At 43.2% G+C, this 22,801-nt stretch overlaps 1 protein-coding gene across 1 annotated transcript in view; it reads right to left on the reverse strand.

Annotated features, from left to right (window-relative positions):
• CDH6 (cadherin 6) overlaps positions 1-22,801 on the reverse strand; it is a 168,228-nt gene that overhangs the window by 80,148 nt on the left and 65,279 nt on the right. The window contains exon 2 of the mRNA XM_081873029.1: positions 3,657-4,015. Within this exon, the coding sequence (XP_081729155.1) occupies positions 3,657-3,884 (228 nt within the window). The 5' untranslated portion in view covers positions 3,885-4,015. The remainder of the gene's footprint in view (positions 1-3,656; positions 4,016-22,801) is intronic.

Raw genomic sequence — 22,801 nt, forward strand, 5'->3', positions numbered from 1 at the left:
GACGACAGAGGACGAGATGGTTGGACAGTGTTCTCGAAGCTACCAGCATGAATTTGACCAAACCGTGGGAGGCAGTGGAAGGCAGGAGTGCCTGGTGTGCTCTGGTCCATGGGGTCACAAAGAGTCGGACATGACTAAACGACTAAACAACAACAAATTACTTGCTAGCTTCACGTTTCTCGCTCTCTCCGGCCTGCGGGCGACCTGACAGGCCCTGCAACATCAACACTGGGAAATAAAGATGGTGTGGCATTGCCTTGGTGATGGGGAGCCACCCCCCTGTCTTCCCAGCAGCTCACAGCACTGAACAAGAAGCTAGGCTCTGAGGCAATGCAAGACTGCCCTATCTTCCCTTGGACACACACCGCTGCCCCAAAGAATTGGCAAAAAGGCAGTCCCTCTTCACAGTTTGTGAGAAGCGCTACCACATTAGGGTGGATGTTTCAGCTTAGTGGTGATATATGTGATCTGCTTCCAGCTTCCATTTCTGAGTCTGTGGGTCATTCTGGGAAATATGGTTGCAAATTCCAGAATACTGTTTCAGACTGCAGGAGTTAGGCAGCAGTTCCAGCGCTTGACTCTTACTTTCTCAACCTGCTCATCTCTGTGTCAAATCCACCCATGGCCAAGCAGCTGATTGGCAAGCATGGGAAGAGGCCATCTACTCTGAGGGAAAGAGTCATAGCCCCAGTGGAGAAAGATCACACTCTATGCACCGCAGGTCAAGAAGCAGCCCCAGAGATTGAAGATGTTTCGTCCACAAAGTCTAAGAGGTCAGCTTGAATCAAAAACTGCTCAGATCAAACAAGTGGTGTTTGATCTGAAAAAGGACACTGTGTTCTTTCTGCTTATAGATGTCCTCCCCGATAGTTACAGAACCAGAACTAAAATGGCCTTTTGTTAGAATCCACAATTGCTATAGTGGAGCTGTGTAAGGAGTCCTCTCTGAAAGTGAGCCCCCATCCTGCTTAATCTTTTACAGGTATGGCATGAAACAAAAAATGGCAGATCTAGGATCCTCTCTCACCCTCTCCTCTCTGTTATATCTAAGGCCTTTTCTCCATTCTGTATAATGCATTTGTAAACATGCCTATATTAAAAATACTAGTAGAAAGACAACAATCCAGCACTCCACTTTTGTTCAGTATTAGGAGCAACAGATACAGAACTAGGTTAAGCTCCCTAAAATAATGTTGGTTAGATTTGGGGAAACATCTTAGATCAGCAAGCTGGTAAGCTGCTACCATTGCCAGAGTATGCAAAGTTCCTTACAACTGTACTTTTTTTGAATGGGGGTGGGGGACACTTTGGATCCAGGAGCCAAGAAGCCCCTAGGCTGCACTATAAAGTATGACAGCATAGAAACTCTAATTCTAATTTTATGGAATCAAATTACATTCCCCTGATCTATTTGTTCCAAACTTGCGCACTGAACTGGATTCTGCTATATTATGCTCCCAAACTGAGATGAAAGCTGTGATATATCAAGCTAACAAGCCCCAATTTAAGAATCAGTGTGACATGGCATTCTTTTTGCTGTTAAGGACTTTGCAATATCTTAAGCTAAGCATGATCACCCCAGTCCAAAGCCTAACACAGAACTTTCCAAACTTTTCATGTTGGTGACACACTTTTTAGACATGCATCATTTCGTGCCACAGTCATTCAGGTTTACTAGCAAACCAGAGGTTAAACTAACACCTTTCCAGCATTCGTGCTACACACTGCAGTCAACACACTGACTAACGTGTTGCGACACACAGTTTGGAAAGCTCTGGCCTAACATGTATATTGCAATGTGCACATTGGGTTGCTGTCTCCATGTCCTTCTCCATTCATTCCAACTGAGAGAGCAGATTTACTTCTGCAATAGAGCCCCCACCCCCTTTATCCATAGTTAATCATTAAATGAAGAGACTTAGTAAAGATCTAGGGCACACAAACAAACAAACAAAAACAAACAAACAAACAAACAAACACATGGCTGTATGTAAAGAGCTGAGGATTACTGGAGTGCTGCAGGTGTGCCATGATAAACTGAGACTAAATTCACACGAAGTTATTCACCTAGCAAAAAATCTGAGTTTTGTTCACCTTACTTGCCACTCTGAGGAGCGTAAAGGGTGGCCAGGCATCTTCAAAGAGCAGAGAAAGAAACAGAAAGAATGTGTGCTTTGTGATACTTTGCACATCACACTTTTTGAAACCTTCCTTGTACAAGTTTTTATATAGCAGAGCAGGGTGTATATCTAAGAAATAATACAAGCCTGCACATCCAGCATAAGAAACTTAAGCAGTTTGAATGTTTTCCTCAACTTTGAACAGAAGTGTTTGAGGTGGCTCACAAAAAAAAAAAAAAGTAACTTCCCCACCTTGTAATAATATGCCTGGTTGCCTGGAGACAATTTGTACTCGCCTCAGGTGAGCTTAGCACAAGCAACTAGAGGGATATCAGTTGCACGGTTCTATTTTTTAAATAATAATAATAATAATGTTATTATAAAAGCATATACATACAGGTTCATGGAAAAATGGGTATTTTGGGTTAATGCTTTAGTGTTGTGGACAGGAGTCCAATAGAACTGGGGTGAACTTAGCCAATGATCACACCCAAAAGAACAAACAGCTTATTCAGTCATGGCAGAAGGAACAGCTTGATTAACACCCAAAGATTCTGCGCAACTCTGAGGAGCGCACAACACATATTTATACAGTCCCCAGTTCATCATTACATGTGAAGAATGCATGATCATGCTTGCTGTAGGCTACATACACATAGCGCTGAACAGAGACATGAGTTTCAACAGAAAACCTTGCGGTCAGTCTTCCAGTCAGTCTCAGGGAGCAATTCCCAGAGTCCTTTGTCACTGCCTTCTAGGACTTACCACTTTTAAACTGAGGAACAGTCTGAAACATGTGACCCAACACAGTCTGACAAGAGGGGATAATAAATCATGCACAGCATCGTGTTACTCAGCATTTTAACAGAACACAAATATTTCCCAATACTAATACAGGAGCTCTTAATAGGAAACCAAGGCAGTTCAATGATGAGGTTGCTGGAGAACATGAGGACCAAGTCTCAAACCATGTCAGTATATATGCAACCCTCCTGTAATCTGTGACCTTTTGTGACTAAGCACACACCTCAGCAATTCCTGGCTTTTCAACCAAGCCTCTTAATATTTACGACCTTAAATACATTTGCTGATGCACCTTGGAGTGAGGCAAAAATGAAACATTGAATATTAAATTTCCAAATCTCTGAAAAGTATCAAAATGCTTTCTTGAAGCCAGATCCTGAGAATTGCCTAAATTAATGGTATCTCTGTTGCAATTAAGGGACAAATGTTGATTTTGTACTTAATTGCCATTGGTTTTCTTTATGCAGCAAAATGGTTTCCCTTGTTAAAGACATACAAAAGAATCTAACTGCGGATGTTAGCCTGAACATATTTGGTTACAAAAGTAAGGCCACTTTCCCCTTCCATTTCCTGTGCTGGTAGCTCAGGTACTGAACTACACACCCTCTGGCGTTCTCCTGCCATGACCATAAAGCAGCAGTCTTTGGAATGGAATTGGCATCCCATTTTGTCTTGTCAATTCAGAGAGACTTCTCAAAACTGTAGAGTACGAGGTGCTGAAAAACAACTTACCTTGCCAACGTACTGATAGTCAGAGCCCGTATACTCCTCTAGAAGAAAGAACTGATTCCACATCCAGCTTCTTTTGGAGCGATTAAGTTCTTTCCTGTTGTTTCTAGATAGATCCAAAATCTTTGGGTTTTCTGGAAAGCCACTAGTCCTTTTGGATAAGGGGGTGGAAGAACTTTGGTGGGGATGACCAACCCAGAAGAGGAGCCAGAAGCAATGATAAGTTCTCATTGTGGCAGTACAAAGCAAGACTGAGGCGGTGATTTGTCTCTTCACCTTAATGTGAACTAGTTTCCTGTGCTGAAGACAGTCTCATTCCCCCTTTGCTTCTTAATGCTCTTTGCTTGGGTCTCTGTGGAGCTCTGAAATGAAAAAGAAATGACAATTTATCAAGCATTTGCAGGGCTACTTAGCATTCTATGTGACAGCAAATATGACAAAAAACGAGGACGTAATTGCCACAAAAAGAATCCTGTGAGGCTCTCCTCCGTTCTTAAACGTTACAAGTAGCCTTTTACATAAACTGAAGGCAATATCTCTGTTGAGTGGGAGGAATAAAACACATTTAATTTTGCTCCTTATTCCACTTAACTTAACAAAATAAACCCTAGTTTGGACAGCTTCGTTTGACTTTGTGGTGATTCCATTTGTAGAATAGCAAGGAAAGATGTTTTCAGCTGGTAGTAAAGGATACACTAAGGGCTATGAACCCTGCTCACATTGCTTGCCAACTCGGTCTATCCTCCCATCTGCCCACACTCTGCCCCCCATCCCGCCCCCTCAGTTGGGGAAGACAGAAGAATATGAACCCTGCTCTCAACCGATGGGTCAAAGATTTAAACCTAGATACGTTGCAACCTCCAGGTCATGGGGATTTGGCTTGGGTTATCACCATGTGCATTTCATTGAATTTATCAAATATGCTGTGAGATTGTAGTGTGTTTTACATGTTCATATATCATGGTTTTGGATGGTGACAAAAGTATTTTGGGTCAGCAAAGACCCATCTTCTATGCATCTTTAATCCATTCTAGATAGAGCAGACTGTTTTGTTTTTGTTTTCTTTAAGGATTTGGGATATAGGTGCAATGTCAAAAATGGCATATTGCTCATTGTTACGAAAAAGGAGCAATGCAGCGAGCTGCAGCTGGCTGGAATGTCAAACCGGATGTTGATGTTTGTGGCTGTAGCGTGGGAACGAAGGCACAGCCTATTCACTGTACTGAGCACCGGATGTTAGCTCAGAGTGTCACCTGACATGTACTGGAAGTACAGGGGTGGATTTTTCTCGCTCTGCTGTTGGTGTTTGGAGAGTGCAGACATGTTTCTCTGTACTGCTGCATAGACAGAAATAAAGGCATGTAAATACATTTCTGTCTGTCTCTTTTCCCCCTCCTGGGGAAGACAGGGAGGAGGGAAGAGTGGTGTGTTCTTCTCACGTTTGAGGAGAATCGCCAATAGATGACCTTGCCTGTCTCCTGCCGGGAGTTGCTGACAGGGAGGTCAACAAGGAACTCAAGCCGGGTGCCTGGACAGTGGCAAATTCCTCTGACAAGGCTTGTAGATTCCGACACTCATTAAGGTTAGCTTTGGTTTATGCCTGTTTAAGAATCAGTGTGCTAGTGCATGCTGCTCAGTTGATCCTGTCTGGCGAAACAAACTATGGGTCTTGGCTTAGCATTATGGGTGAACGGGGCTTGTTCCTCCAAAGAAAGTATGTGCATATGCCAAAGTTTGTTCTTGGCTTAGAACTCACCATTTGTTGGAGACAGAAACAAATGCTGGCTCACACGTAATGCTAAGCCAAACCTCACGGTATGTTTCTCTCCACTCCAGGCATCGGAGAGCAAAGGAGGAGAAATTTATTGCTTGCCACAGCTTATCAAGATGTGTGAACCAGGACCATACATATGAATCCCAGTACAATTATTTCAGCAGCAGCATAACATGATGTTGATTTTCTGTTCCAGTGAACAGTCAAGCTGCTGCATGTTCTGTATCCCAAAATCCTCCACTGGGAAGGAGAAGAACAGCTTCTTCTACATGAAGCACAGGGGCAGCTCAAGTAAGTCTTGCCTTCGGTTTAGTACCTCTGCTGTATAGGAGAAAAGTGTGTACTGATGATAATCGCATTGATAGTAGTAATAACAAGAATGCTTCTTGTTTGAACTGTGGGTGGTTGGGGAGGAAAGAGAGAGCATCTATACCCTGATGAGCATGTATGGAAATGACCTTCCCTTTCAGCTCAAATGATCTTGTTCCTCTCCTGTGTTGAGCTCCAAAAAAAGGCCCCACAAACAAAATAATTCTGCAAGTTAGAAACCAGCTGTGGACAAAACCACCTAAGCCCATCACAGTATCGGTTGTTCTTTTCTTTTCAAACTTTTTGGAGGAGGCAAAAATAAAGGTGATGATGGAGAGATAAATTAATAAACATTCATGTGGTGCTTTAAACAACAAAAAGCTAAGCAGTCTGCCTGAAGAACAGGGCAGGAGGGAGGGCATACTGATAGCCAAAGGAGATTTCAGTGTGCTGACATGTACGTCCATGCCTCAAATCATAAAGCCAGGAGGAAGCTGAGCTCACGCTGCATCAGAAGAAATTTGCTGTGAGCCCTTGTTTAATATCATATTTGTCTTCACCCTTAACAAAACATTTCACAAGTTACCAGCTATATTTCTTTGTTTTATGAGAAAGAAATTCCTCCAAAGCCAAAACAAACCACACTTGAGGTCTAGCTATCAGACAGTTTGGGGGGTGGGGTGGGTTGTTTAAAAAGTGAAAAATCCTATTATTTTGTTATGTCAAATTTGTTGAAGAAAGGCAACGGATGCTCTTTAATTCCAACATGCTCGGACTATCCCTCATCCTGAAGCACATGGATGAGACTTTCACAGAAAAGAAAAATGCAATGCTGCTATAATTGTGGGGACTGGCAAGTAAGGATATAATGAATCGATAAATCTCATTATCTGCTGGGTCAGGGGAACTGACCAGATACATGCACATAAACATGGTTGCTACCAAATTATGCTGGTCAAGAGAAAGACATGGGAGAACAGCACCCTCAAGCCAACTCTGCATTTTCCCCTTTTTTCGTTTCCCTAATTCCATTAACATGAGAAAATGAGCAGAAATTATCGCTAGTAATATTGAGTGTTTACAAAGGACCCTTGCATGCACAAAGAGCTTAATATATATTTTATCAGGCTGCAAACTTAGAACAGCCGTGGAAGGTAGGCAGTGTTGTCATCCCCTTACTAAAGAAAGTTATCAGAGCAGGAAGTTGTGGATCCAGGAGGAAGTGTTTTCCTCTTCCTGCAAATTTTAATATGAAGATCTCCATTTGCTACTATGCATAGAATAAAGTACTGGCAACTTTTTTATTGCTTGTTTAGGACTATTAATTCGGTATTCAACTAAATATACTCTTAATATTTAAAGATAAGTACAGTTGTACCTTGGATCCCAAACGCCTTGCGAGTCGAACGTTTTGGCTCCTGAACACTGCAAAACCAGAATTGAGTCTTCTGGTTTGCGAACATTCTTTGGAACCCGAACGTCTGATGCGACTTCCGTGGCTTCCGATTGGCTGCAGGAGCTTCCTACAGCCAATTGCGAAGCCACACTTTGGTTTCCGAAACTTTTGGAAGTCGAACGGACTTCTGGAACAGATTCCGTTCTACTTCCAAGATATGACTAATAGAACAGAAGAAGGTACGAGCTGTAGAGGGAAGTGAGGGGCAGATGGGGCTTGTCAACCTGAGAAGGTAGCCCACCAAGGAGAAGGAAAACTGATCCTAAACCTCTGCTGCCTTGTGGCTATGCTTACCCATGAGAAAGGGTTCAGGAGCAAACCCTGAGGAAAAACCCACACCTGCTACCTTGCCATCTTTAGGAGAGCAAAAGGCTAAGGAGTAAACCCAACACAAATCTGGAGTCCCTAAGACTGCTGGATGGTGTTTTGTACACCTCCTTCTGGCAAGTCCTGCAGCCCAGCTGGGGTCAAAAGTATTGCTCTATTGTCCTTTGGACCACATCAGTAAGGGCGAGAGGGTGTGTGTCTTGTCATATAGGCAGCCCAGGACCTCCATATGCACTGCCCAGGCCTGCGCCCCGGGGAGGTCACTTCAGTGCTGCTAACACAGCAAAAACAACACAGGAGGCAACAGTTACCTTTGGAGAATCACTGCAGGTGTTGTGGTTCTCCCATGGTTTGACTTTAGCCCTGGAGGTGCACTCCATTGTCCCTTGAGGCAGACGGATGCCAAAACAACAACAACAAAATATTACTCAATAATTTACTTAAAAGAAGAAGCATGTGGGACTGTGAGCCCATTTTCCCTTGTGCCCAACACATGCCCTTTGGGCTTGGAGGCTACACAGCTTGTGGCTGCCTGCCACACCCCTCCCAGCAGCTATTAGACCTTGCCTGTCCTGCTGCTGCCTCTATGGGGGACAGCAGGGATGTTTCTAAGTTAAATTGATGAAGGGGACTGGTCCGAAATGTATTGCTTATGGCTACTTGAAGAAATAATGCCCTTTTATATCTCGAAGGAAAGTGAAGAAAAGTTTGACAGATTACAAAGTTGAAAGCAAACTGACTTTTTATCCATTTATGAGATGCCAGAATCTATTCTATAGACATTTCTCCCGAAATATGTCCCGAATAAACCAGAGGACAATGAGAGACCGAAAGGGTTCGTGACGCTCTATAACCATATAATGTGGATGCTGTGTTACACGTACGGTGCTCTTTTGCATTCTTTTTTCAGAGCAAATGAAGGAACGAAAAACAAATATATATATAAAAATGACGGCGTATATTTCCAAATCAGGGAGTTGTACAAATATGTCCTCAAACCCGTGAATGTTCAGAATGTCAAAAATTACCTGCAATGTGGCTATTTATTAAATGGATGGGGACTGCAGGGACAATTCCCCAGTACTGAGAACTAAACTGGCCCACACCAGTCATTGGGCACGTAAACTGAGAAAATAAGCACTACACCATTAAGCAGGCGGAGCTGAACAAGGTGGGATGAATGGAGGGGTGGGCAATGTACAACTGACACATTCTGGGGTCACACACCTGTCGCCAGGTAACTTCTGCTATCCCGTGGGATAGTTTTTTGATATGCTCCACTTAAACCTGCATGGTGCAGTTGTTACGGGAACAGACCTGTCGGCCTCGCAGGATGTTAAAAACTTTTTTTCCCCTTTTACCAGCAGGTTCCTTTCTCTCTCTCTCTCTCTCTTTAAAAAAAATATAACCTCCTCTTTTGGCAACACGCTTTGGTGAACTGCATAAAGAGCCCGGCTGCAGAGCGTGAATTCCACAGGTGAGTTAATTAGTGCCATGATCGTTTGCAGCCCTGGCGAGCTGCCAGGGAACACTGTGCCTGCCATTATGTTTGCTCGGAGTGCAGATGTAAAGTGACTGATGACGGGATAGTTCTCGCTCCCGTGCTCCCGGCTCCTTCTTATTGGGGAGGATGGGTTTGTTGGTATGGAGCAGAGCATATGAGCCGACCTATTATTCCGTCGTTAGTACAGGCTGGTTGTATCACTGGAGCATGGTGGCGGGGAGAGGGGAGGGGGGAGGTATCAGATAGTGGAAATCGCTCCGTCCCGACTATCTCCATCATTCCTTTTCTTTTCATTACCCCCTCGGATGAAACCTGCGGCGAGTCATTATCCCTGCTCTAGATTCCTTCAGTCATGCTGGGGTGGGGGAAAGCCAAGTAAGATGGAGAGGCTGGGCATTTAAAGAAACAGCTCTTGAAATGTCAATTGCCAGGAAACAATTACTCCTGCGGCAGGCGGTTGAGGAGGGGCTTTTCCCCCCTGCACTTCAAATTTGCTATTTTTCACAGCTTTGATGTCACCAGGGAGGTTTTTATAGCAGCTCTGGTTGAAATATTGCTTGCGAGGATGATATCGCAGCTGTTAAACACAGCTTTTTAATGTCTCCCCAGCTGTAATATGCTGCAGATAACCATAGCGGGGGACCTAATCCTGAAAGATGTTACCTAACTCGGCTCTCTGTGGTTTGCCCACCACGAGCTCTGCACATCCAAGCATCTATATAAACGAGGCCTTATGTGTGGAATAGCGCACATCCATTTGATTCTACTTTCATTCCTCCTTAGGTCAACACCAAATGGAATGGGGGGGGGGGTTTGTAGTTGGTTCTGGAAAGTACAATATGATGGAACAACTTCATAATTCCTGACCATTTTGTTTCTCAGGTGAGAAGGAAAATGGAGCACTGGAGGGTGCATAACTGTCAACCTTTCCTTTTTTTGTGGGAAATTCCCTTATTCCAACGCCGTTTCCCGCTGCTTCCTGCTGCTATCCCGGATTGTTAGATATCCTGTAGACTGTCCCCAGGACAGGTGAGGCTGCTGATCCCTTATTTTCGAGGCTGCTGATCCCTTATTTTCAAATCTGAAAGTTGACAGCTATGGGAGGGTGACATGTAATATATTTGGGATTGGGTGATTCAAAAGAAGGCACTTTTTCAACTGCATGACAAGCTACATTTGCCAAAGTTCCCTATTCTGCATGGCTCTCTGGCACCTTGATTTCCTGGGTGCCTGGTTGCCCTAGGGAGGGAACTGGACAGTGGGATTCCAAATTGGTGCCTAGATGGTGGAATAATTTTCCACCCAACGCAAGGCAGGTGTCATAGAATCACACCCTTGTAAAGTTGGAAGGGACCCCGACGATCATCTAGTCCTGTAGGAATATGCAGCCATCCCATCCATACGAGGATCAAACCTGGAATGTTGGCATTTATCAGAATCACACTAACTGAGCTACCCTGAAGGGTTCTTGTTTCCTCCTGAAACTCATGGATCCCAAGTTGCTGAGAACTGTTGGGTTCCTATCGGTTGTTAACGGCACTTACTGAATTCATTTGGTTTTCAATTGGCTGTTTTTGTCGTCTTGGCACTGGTGCATTGTAAAGTGCCTTGGGATTTTTAACATCAGGTGGTATAATAATAATGTTTTAAATAAATAAATCAATAAATCAATCAATAAATAAATAAATAAATGGTTCACCCCTTGGCAACAACACATTGCCCATTTGGATGTCTTAGTTCAAGCCACAGACACTGAACTGCCTCTCTTGGGACGACCTAAATGTAACATAAAGGTAAAGGTAAGGGGACCCCTGACCATTAGGTCCAGTCATGGCCAACTATGTGGTTGTGGCACTCATCTCGCTTTACAGGCCAAGGGAGCTGGCGAACAGCTTCTGGGTCATGTAGCCAGCATGACTAAGCCGCTTCTCGTGAACCAGAGCAGCGCACGGAAACGCCGTTTACCTTCCTGCCGGAGTGGTACCTATTTATCTACTTTCACTTTGACATGCTTTCGAACTGCTACGTTGGCAGGAGCAGGGACTGAGCAATGGGAGCTCACCCCGTTGCGGGGATTCAAACCGCTGACCTTCTGATCGGCAAGTCCTAGGCTCTGTGGTTTAAACCACAGTGCTACCCGCATCCCTAAATGTAACATATGAACCCCCATAGGAGTTCTAGATGAGGGGCCCAATTTCTTTGAAGCGTTCCATATCGCTGAAAGAGAAAATGGAGACGGGGTGAAGGCTACTAGCTACAATGCCAATGAGTACAAAAGAGTTTCCACATACTGTTTTCATATGCGCTATGGAGGACAATTTGAGTAATTTTTATGTTTCACTTGCTGGTGATACATAGCACTGCAGAGCCATCCATAATGAACTAGGTTTAAAATAGTAAACGAGCATCTCCTAGCCGGCTTTTCAAATTATGTCTCTCACAAGCAGATACATAGAAGCCTTTCTCTATTTTCTGGGCTGTGAATTAGATCTTAAACTGTCCCCCCCGCTCCTGTGGAACACCCCTTCCTAAATAATAGCCACACATACAAAGGAAAGGGTGGGAGTGAAACAGTGAATTGGTGTTCAGTCATTTTCAACATTAGCAAGGGCAGTTAATCTGTTTGGGGGAAAAAGGCAGGTATATCATCTAAATTGAATGCAATTACTTCAAAAAAAGAAAAAGAAAGAGGCATTTTATTCTTCTTTTCAAACATCTTTCTTCGCTCAGTAAGGGTCAACCAACAGTGACAAAAGGAAAAAATTATCTCAAGCAAATAAATGTTGTGGGTTTTTAAAAAAAAAATTAAGAAAGAGAAAGTCGGGAAGCTGCCTGTGGAAGCTATATTGCACAGCAGTTCCCAAACGCCATTCCCTGCAATGGACCACATGAAAATTGCTAAAACAAAATAAAAAAATTCCTTCCAGTAGCACCTTAAAGACCAACTAAGTTAGTTCTAGGTATGAGCTTTCGTGTGCATGCACACTTCTTCAGATACACTGAAACAGAAGTTACCAGACCCTTCTATATAGTGAGAAGGTGGGGAGGGGTATTACTCAGAAGGGTGGTGGTAAATGAAAATTGCTAATGGTCTTGGCGGACCACTTATGGGTTTTTGGACTCTTGTACCAACTGCAATTCCAGAGAATTCAGATTGCAACAAAACAACATATAAGGTAAAAATAAAATAAAAGAAGCAACAAAATTCAATCGAAATGAATAAGAATATTCAACGTGAATATTCAGCTCTCTTCCTTGAACACAAATCCACAGGTGTGCCATGGACCACCTGAATTAACCTCATGGACCACAGGCCACAGTTTGAAAACCACTGGTGTACCTTTCTTGGATGTTAATAAGAAAGAGGTGAAGATATTTCTGCCAGGGATGCTTCAGGCATATTTTATACCAGGCAAAAGATTCACTACCCTGGGCAAACAGCATTGCAGTTCAGCCATATTAGGTGAATGACTTCTGCCTTCAAATGGAGAGCTCTTTCAACTAGAAGATTATTTTCCAGCAACATATAGAGGACTGCCACTAACAGGACACATGGCTACTAACATCAAGGCTTGCATGGCCTTGATGCATACACCAGTGTGGTATAGTGGTTAAGAGCAGTAGACTCGTAATCTGGTGAACCGGGTTCGCGTCCCTGCTCCTCCACATGCAGCTGCTGGGTGACCTTGGGCTAGTCACACTTCTCTGAAGTCTCTCAGCCTCACTCACCTCACAGAGTGTTTATTGTGGGGGAGGAAGGGAAAGGAAATTGTTAGCCGCTTTGAGACTCCTTAAAGGTAAAGGTAAAGGGACCCCTGACCATTAGGTCCAGTTGTGGCCGACTCTGGGGTTGCGGCGCTCATCTCGCTTTAATTGGCCAAGGGAGCCGGCGTACAGCTTCCGGGTCATGTGGCCAGCATGACTAAGCCGCTTCTGGTGAACCAGAGCAGCGCATGGAAATGCCGTTTTCCTCCCCGCCAGAGCGGTACCTATTTATCTACTTGCACTTTGATGTGTTTTCGAACTGCTAGGTTGGGAGGAGCAGGGACCGAGCAACTGGAGCTCACCCCATTGCAGGGATTCGAACTGCTGACCTTCTGATCAGCAAGTCCTAGGCTTTGTGGTTTAACCCACAGCGCCACCCGTGTCCCATTGAGACTCCTTAGGGTGCTGATAAAGCGGGATATCAAATCCAAACTCCTTCTCCTCCTCCTCCTCTTCTTCTTCTGCAAACTTAAGACTTTCTCCCCACAACCCACAAAAATGACAGATTGAGCGTAGTGCAGAGTACGACCACCAACTCCTTCTTGATCACCCTGGCGGTGCATTCCAGGCTTTAATTTCAAATTCTTCAGTTTAACAAAAGGCGCATTCTTTTAAAATGCCAGGTACCATTTTTAGACAAGCATTTCCAGCAATAGCAATGCAGGGAAGAAAAAAAAAAAGAATGATTAAAAAGCCTGATGAGATCTGGAACAATAAATAGGTTGACAACTTGTCTTTCATATCTTCCCCCTCCTATAAAATCTACTCTTATAGAGGGGGAAACACATACGTCAGTTATCTGTCTTATTTTCATCCCACTCACCAAACAAAACTAATAAGATTTCCCTTGTAAGTTACACACTGGCAGCGACTGCAAATCTCTTCACATTTGATAATAACACTGCTACATTTAAGTAGATTTGCTGTTCTTAAACTTGACGCCAGCCTCAACCTCTCAAGCTTACTTTAGCCTGGGAGTTTCTACTGCAGCTCCTTTTTCGCATTACTATGAGCTCATTCAATAAATCCTGAAGCCCCTGAAATTGTAAAAGGCAGCATTAATGAGCTTCAACGTTTCTCTAACATGAATTGGCCCACCTTATAAGAGAGAGAGAGAAATAGAAATAGAGAGAAGACCAAGAACGCTACTTAGGTAGGAAGTATTTAACATCTGGATTCCACCTCCCTGGCAAATGCAACAATATTTTGAAAGAAAAATGGACGCTATTGCGATGACTGAGGCACTTTGGCCCATAGGTTGGTTCTTCTTAATATGTTGACCTCCATCTGTCTTGAGAGACAAAGGAAGGGTGTGCCACTGGGGGTAAAGTCAAGACAGTGAAGTGTTACAGTGCCTGATGTGGCTGTAGAGACCAATAAGGGAGAGATATGTTTTGTTGCAGCAAGGGCAGATGAAGGCATTCGGTTTCACTGCTGCAGTTGCACCATGGCGTTTTTTTCTCTCTGCACTGCTCCAGCAGTCATTTCTTTTCTGGTCTCTGCTGTAGATATATGACCTAACTCTCTGTTTCCAGGCACTGTGGTCATCTGCAAGGGATTCCCACATGCTGGGGTTAATGCTGCTAGCCTTTATATCATGTTTGCAGACATCTTTATAAGTTGGACAATCTCAGGATCCATTAAGAGGGAGAAAGAGAGAGAGCACTCCTTTGGACATGCTTTTGTCAGGAGCCCAGGTTCCCAACTTGATAACACAGTAAGCGTAGCTAATTAAAAAGGAGGATTTATTGCAAAAACAGATAGCTCCAGATGGCTCTAACAAAGCCTCTGGCATCATTACTCAAGATGACCCTTCTGAAGACTCCTTCCGGCATCTCCAGCAGATATTGAATTTACGACCCTTACGTGTCTTGTTTTGCTTCCTGTCTAACAACCCTCCCATTCACCGACGCCTCGGACTTGCTGGATCAGCTCCAACAGCTTTCATCTCTGAGGGGCTGTCTCTGAGTTTATTCGTGCCTGATTGTGCTTCCGGCAAGCTTTGGCTGTGTTCTAGCCTGCTCTCAGCTCCTGCCTTATGAGCCTTTCTGTCAAGGTCAGGAAGAGCCAAAGTCTGCAGCTGTGGGCTCTCCCCTGTCTGACTAACATCAAAGCCTCTCTGTTCCTGGCTGCTTACTGCCATTGGCTGCAAACCTTCGTTTGGAGCTGGCTCATTCCTGACAGCTTTCCAGTGGACTGTTTAACTTTTCTTCTGTGAACCTTAAAGACTAACATATATGAAGACCCATGAGAGATATCTCATAAGCTCATCCTGTACCTAGAGAGCAGGGGTCTAAGAGGTTTTCCGCTTGTCCCGTGTTTTCCAGCCATGTGTCCGAGTGGTTTTCCATTCCCCCTACCGCTTTCCTTGGGAAAAACCTGCTCTTTACTGCTGAATTGGAGTTGCCAAAGAGAGGTTTAAAATTCACTATACCATTATGAGTTTGGGGGGCAGGGGAGTTGAGACTCTTATAACCCTTGCATCTAGCAAGTGCAAAAATATAAGCCAAGATCGCTTCCTGATGAGGTGATCACCTGTGTAATTGGCTACTAAGAGAAAGGGGGCTCTGTGTGAGACAAAAAATGGGTGAGAGATAGTTGGAAGGAGAAAGCTGGATTTAGAGTTGAGAGTCAGCGGTGACGTGACCTAGAAGTAAAGCAGCAAGCTGAAGAGAGACAATAAGAGAACAATGTTTGACGTCTGTTTGAATTTAAGGCTGAGGCTATGGGAGAAACAAGACCCTTTTGAGGTGTTAATGCTGTGAACCCCTCCATCATAGGCTCAGGTTGTATATACAGTGGTACCTCGGGTGAAGTACTTAATTCGTTCTGGAGGTCCGTTCTTAACCTGAAACTGTTCTTAATCTGAATCACCACTTTAGCTAATGGGGCCTCCCGCTGCCGCCGCGCCGCCGGAGCACGATTTCTGTTCTCATCCTGAAGCAAAGTTCTTAACCTGAAGCATTATTTCTGGGTTAGCGGAGTCTGTAACCTGAAGCATACGTAACTCAAGGTACCACTGTTCGTGTAAATAACTCATATCATACAGACACCACTGTCTCTGCTGCACCTCATTTCCAACAGAAACCACAAACCCTGGCTAAGTGCTTGGGACCCTGGGAATCTTGCACCACTTGGAGATTTTGGTGACATGCTGCAACACTCTTTTCTCTTGTTGATTCCTACAGCTATCAGTGCACTGTTTGATTCTTTTTTTTATACACAAGCACGTGCACACACACACACACACACACACACAAAAAAAAAAAAAAAAACTGCCAGTAAGCACAGTTTAAAACACCCATTATCTGCACAGCAGGTGGTGGAAACGTGGTTTATAAAGTAGAATTTCTTGGACATTAACTGTGGAATGTGAGTTTGGACAGAAGGGGCAATTTAAAAGTATATTTCTGGACGAGTCAGGAAGAAGGAGGTTATGCTTCCTGCAACAAACTCCGCTCAAATGGCACGTTTATGAATCCCCGACAACGTACTGGATTTGACTGGGATCGACAAAAAAATGAAATGATCTACCTTCATGGAACTCGTGCAAATCCTGCAGCTGCTATGTTTTACTAACCCCATCTCTGTTCCTTGGAAATGTGTGCAAACATCACATCTATCCAGTATAAAAACCAGCAGTAAATTATGTTGCCATATTCCATTGATCTTCCTGTTCAAATTGGATGTCTTCCCAGCTGTGTTATTCTTGAGGAGGTTTTAACACTATGAAAGTTCAGATCACATTCTCTTAATTGTAGCTGTGAAGAGACTTGGCCTGAGCGTGCTTTGGCAGTTCCATGGTTACTGCAAGACTACAGCAAGGAATGTGCACACACACCAGACCTAATATTATTTACAGATGCAATATGCATATTCTGTAATGTAGTTTCACATCTCTGGGACTGGTTGCCTGTCTTTCCTTCTTCTCATCTGAATTGCTTTTTTTGGTCTGAATGGGAGTCTTTGCTTTCTAGAAACTGGGCGGCAAGAGCAAGTAAGAATCTCTGTTCGAGTAAGAAGCTGTAGACTTTCATCCATGGAAAAACACCTGCGCATCTTAAATTCCTTTCACCCCATACGAATGGCAAAATAGAACATTGGGTCTGACTATTGTCTATTCTGGCTACCAGCTTCGCTCCAGGGTCTTGGGCCTTTCCTATCACCTGTCCCCAGCTCCTTTGTATCAAAGATGCCCAGTAACTGCGTCTGGTATTTTATGCATGTAAAACTGTGCTACTGGGCTGTTTCAGGTGTGCATTGGTGCCTGCATAACAAGCAGTCAATAATCCAGTCCCCACTGGCACAGCAGTCCTCATCTCAGACTTAATTCACACCAAGGAAAGGGGCAAAAGGCAGCCATGTTTAAGAGGCCTGGAAGCAAAGGGGCAAAAACAGGGTGGTCATGTGCACATCAGCAAAAAAGAAAAAAAGAAAGAAAGAAAAAGAAAGAAAGAAAGAAAGAGAGGAAACACGTCACTAAAAAGAGGGGCAAAAGAGGGCATAGATCTGCATACAATTTGCATATGCATAGATACAAATTTAGAACTAATTGCCATAATTTAAATGGAAGTACAATTCACCTCACAATAGGGTGAGGGAGCCTATGATCAGATGAGCTGTGTGCCTGCCTCCTTAGTCTGCTGTGAAGGTGCTAACTGTTGAAGGACAACTCCAAAGCCCCTTCGTTCTTGTGGTTCTTTATCTTTAAACCAGACTTGGATTAAATAGTCCTTCAGGCAGAGGACACTTTCAGATAGAGGACTGACAGCCTTTCAAATAGTGGTCTGCCATCTGTTAACACAGGACAAATGCCCAGCCTAGTCAAGGATGAACGTGGAGGTACAGAGATGACGGCTACAATCAGCACAATTACTGTTACCCTTCTAAGTGACAATGCAGGATTTGGAGGAACAGAGAAAGCAACAAGCGTGAGAAACAAAAATGGACAAGTGAGATATATGGATAAAATAGGAGTCAAAAAGAAGAAGAATTCTCAGTTTGGGAAAGCAATTGGAATGGGTGCTTAATTCTTCTCAGCCAGAGGCCACCTTTGCAGCTGATGGTGCAGGAGAGTCATCAGGCCCACAAACAGCCTGCACAACCTTTCTGTGAAACACATCTGCTTTCATGTGACGATGCTTTACTGACAACCAGGCTGTCAGTCATGACTGCATCTACCCATTAGTGGATGGCAAAGTCTCACCAGATTTCTAAACCAGGATCCAGCTGGGCTTTATTATCCTCTTTATGGAGAGCTTGCTCAAGCTAGAGTTTACTGGTTTAGATAAAATGGGAAACCGTGGTTTGATCGGATAGGAAAGAAAGTGACTGAGCCATGTGTGGGAGTGGAGGAAGGAAGGGGAAGAAGAGGGTTCGAGACTATAAGGAATATTCTCAAGCCAAGTTTGGAGGGCCACCTGAATTCAGTGATACACACATGCACTTTGATAGAGGCAAAAGAAACCCTATCTTGGAACTAGAGACTGATGTATAACTGAAAGAAAGTAAATTAAGTTTCTTGTATACTATCAAAGAGCCGAATAAACACTAATTGCTGTCATACTCCAAGACCCCTTTAAGGTAAGTAAGCAATTACCGGTATATAAAGATGCAGAATAGTGTAGAAGTTGAATACAGGGGACTAAGCTGTCTCAAGTGGAAAACATGTAAAATTAGTTGGCTTAATTTAAGCTTTGTCCCCTATTATCATCCATTGTGCAAACTCGCACTCTTCTTCCTATAGTGACTTCTTGAGAACTTCCTTAGAAACAAAGATTTTAAATTGCCCATTATCTCACTTCAGGTATGACTTGGTGATAAAAAGTGCCCTTCTAATTCCCTCCAGAACACCAACAACACATACAGTAGTTTAGAAAGATAAGAAAAAAAATATAATGTAAGCATGTTACTGCGTAGGCCCTAGTAAAACAAAAGTAAGATAATGTTCTCTTTTTCCCCTGAAGTCAAATTTGTCATGAAGAGTTTGAAAAATTAGTACATATTTTTTTCACATTAAATAATGCTTCACCATACCTTCAAAGAGCTAACCCCCCCCCCCCAAGAATTATGGACTCATCAGAAGGCCACTCTAAACTAGGTAATCAGTTATCTAAATAATTAGAATAGTTCAGAAGCATAATTCAGGAGACATATGTATTAAGCGTTAGGCATATCTTTCCTCCCTCCAGTAAATCATCCAATTTTCTTATTCAATTAACTTATCAAAAGAAACTGACTAATTAAGAGAGCACCCAAAGAAAGCAACAATGCACTTATTATTTCATAGTTATTAGGAACTGATGGTTGTGGGACGAAAACAGGACATGTGTACTTCAGCTCCCATCATTCCCAAACAGTGTGACCAATGGTCAGGGTTGGTGGGAATTGCAGTCCAATAACATCAGGAAGAACACAGGTGAACTATCCCTACTCTAAATCACAATGGTTAAAGAGAACATTCATGCTGAGAATTAATGCACCTCTATTTATGGAGATGCTAAAGTCAAAGATTGACCAAAGGTTGGATGATTCCCTTGAGTGACCACTAGAACCCAACAGCCATTCCATATTATTAGGGGATCACAACACCAAGACCATGTTGAGAGTATGATAGCCTTAATAACATGGAATGGCTGTTACGTTCTAGCGATCATGTGATGGCAGTGTTAGAAACTGAGATATGAAAGCTAGGTGCTATGGCACCTGAAAGCAAGGTTATAGGCACAACAATGGAATGTCTAGGCACAATTTTTTAGAACAAGAATACAAAGCTGAAAATGAACGAACTGCAGCTAAACTATTACGTTCATTTTTCACACAGTCTAGTCCTTCCACTGCCCACTCCCCTAATATTCTTAAGAGGGTCTCTACTGCAGTCTTCAAAAAGTAGCTGGAAGTGGGGAGGCAGAAAAAGGTCCTCCTTTCCTCCCACTTTGTAGTTTTAATAGGAAATCTAAGGTGCAGTACTGTGCCCAGAGCTCAAAAACTGCTCGTGCTCATTAAATTTCTTGTCGCAAAAGGTGCCCAGAACTATGGGAGTTTCAAACACGGTGTGATGGGGTCATTCAAAGACCCCTTCTATTTTACCTTACTTCACAATCCCAAGACGGTTCCCATGTCCTCCAGAGGGAAGAGAAGCATAAAGCAACAACATTAGTTGTTCAAGGTGCTGGTTACAGAATCATGGAATTGCAGAATTGCAAGGGACCAGAAATGTCATCTAATCCAAACCTCTGCAATGCAGGAATCACAGATAAAGGATCCCTGACAGAAAACCATCCAACCTCTATTAAATAACCCCCAATGAAGGAGAGTCCACCATATTCCAAGATAGTCTGTTCTACTACCGATCAGCTTTTACTGTCAGAAGGTTCTTCCTAATAGTTAGTTGGAATCTCCCTTGTTGTAAATTGAAGCCGTTGGTTTGGGTCCTTACCTCTGGAGCAGCAGAAAACAAGCTTGCTCCATCTTCTATACCTTTAGGTATTTGAAGATGACTATCACATCACATCAAAGTCTTGTCTTCTCCAAGGCAAGCATACCTTGTCAACCAATGCATACCCTACTAAACTGTAAACACCACCTCCAACTCCTCAAAAGATTCCGTCAACCGTGTCTCTGGAAATTTTTATACATCACTTGGGAAGACGTGAACTAATACCAGTGTACTGGAAGAACCAAAAATCACCAGTGTTAAAGCAATTATTCTTCAACATCAACTTCATTGGACTGGTCATGTTGTGAGTATGCCTGATCATCGTTTTCCAAAGCAACTACGCTATTCCGAACTTAAAAATGGAAAGCATAATGCTGGTGGTCAACAAAAGAGGTTTAAAGGCTGTCTTTAAAAGCATTTTTTTAAAAAAAAAATATGTATAAACACTTGCCTGCGAGTGCTCCAATTGAAGAACAGCCTTTACCAAAGGTGTCATGAGCTTTGAAGACACTCGAAACCAGGACACAAGGGAGAAATGTACTAAGAGGAAGGCACACCGTGATCAACTCCCACCCGGAAACCAATGTCCCCACTGTGGAAGGACGTTTGGATCCAGAATTGGCCTACACAATCACTTATGGACTCATTGTTAAAACTGTGTTTATGGAAGACAATTCTACTTGGGTACAAGTGATCACCTATGAGACCCTAAGCAACAAGGGGACAATGATATTTGTAGGGCCACCTTCTTCTTCATGAACCTACTCCTTCAAAGAGGTGAAGGTGCACCTCCTTACTGATGCCTCTGACTTTTGAGTGATAGAGTAATACCCATTTACTCTTTAGTAAATGGCTTTAGTTGTTTAAACCCTCCCCCCCCAGTCTTGTATTTTAAATTGTTATAATCTTTCCTGGGTGAAGGGTGGGAAATAAAACAACAACAGTGTTTGTCTTCAATAGGCTCTGCTTTGCAATCCACCAAGAGAGAGAATAGTTAGCTGGGATATGAGACAGCGCCAGCATCCCAATTGTAGAACTCCCTCCTTCTTTTCTTCTGGTGGGCAGTTAAGTGCTTTTTGTCCTGCCTTCCTTAAAATTCTTATCTGATTTTGGATTCACCTTTTATCGGTTTGTTTTAATGCTACCTGGTTTAATTATATGGCCAGTTGAATGTTACAGGGCTGAACGGCAATATATATAAATGGTTGAAGAAATAAAATGGGAGAAGGGGTTAGGCCTGAAGGAGAATGAATGTGATCGCCTATGTGCTGCAGCTGAGTGTGGCAGGGAGATGCTGCTTAGGGAAAATTTGAAGATTTGTTAGAGGAGTTACACAGAACAGGCAATAACCTTAATTCTTGAGCTAATGCTTTGGTTTCAGATGTACTGAAAGAAGGGCTTAGACTCCAAGGCTGTTTCGTCACCTCAGTTGCAGAAGTGGTGCATCATTTACATTAAGTTACATCACTGTAAAGGAACCCCCCCCCCCCCCGGTTCACTTTTCAAGGGCAAGTCAACAATGGCATGGAAGGAGCGTCAAAATAAATAACGGAATTGCAGTGGAATAAATCTGGTTTTCTCCTTCTTCTTCCTCAACTAGCTTTTAAACCTTTAATTTATAGAATTGATCTTTTGTTTCCTCTACCAAGCCACATTAAAGTGTAATGAGAAAAGCTTTAGGAGAAAGGTTGGAGCAAATATGTATCTGCCTGTATATTACTCTCAGCAATTGCAATGCCTGCCTGCCTGCCTGCCTCCCCCCTCCCTCCTTTTCGAGGATGGTTGCTTTCTGGCACAGAATTGATTTCATCTACGTTGCTCAGGTTTTTGTATTCCTGTAATTAGACTCATGCTATATATGCAGATTTTTCAAACCCAATGGCACGTGAAATTCAATGCAGGAACCGAAATGTGGACAAAATGGGGTGGTGGGTGGGGAGATGTTAAGGAGAAATAAAAGAAACATCAAAGTGGAGTCCTTGGTAAAAGAAAACATTACTAGCTAAGTGATCTTCTTCTGTGGCGAGCCAGAATAAATATTTCAAGCTTGTTCTGAACTCCCCGAGCCCAAATCCCAGCTTTTCAGTTTTTGATGTAGGAACTCCCTGTGGAATCCACATGTCAATTCTGGCCTTTGCTGTTATACCCAACAGTAAACTAGCACATCCACTCCGGTACCAATAGTTCTGTAGTTGTGGCATAGATCTTGAGATGAACAACTGTTTTCTGCTTTCTTGCTTAAAGGGGGTTTACTTTCGTGGAGAATGTCATTCCCACTTTTGGAGGGGGCGAATTTACCACACTTCTTCTGCCCTGGAAGAAGAGGAGAGGTGGTATCTCCTTAGGGAAGAATGTTATGGCCTGATGGGCAATTCTACCCAATTCTTGGATTCTCCAGGTGGGTCCGAGAAAGAATCCCCTCTCTGAAACCTTGGAGAATCGTTGCAGGTCAGTGAAGACTGATGATGTGACTTGATATGAAGCAGGTTTCTAAGTTTCTACCTAGTGCAGGTCTTTTCTCCTTAGGACTCCTAACTGATTCTTTTTCTTCTCAGGCCTGCTGTCAGAAAATGAG

Source organism: Podarcis erhardii (genome assembly GCF_964252035.2).
Source record: "Podarcis erhardii genome assembly, chromosome: 8".
Classification (NCBI taxonomy): domain Eukaryota; kingdom Metazoa; phylum Chordata; class Lepidosauria; order Squamata; family Lacertidae; genus Podarcis; species Podarcis erhardii.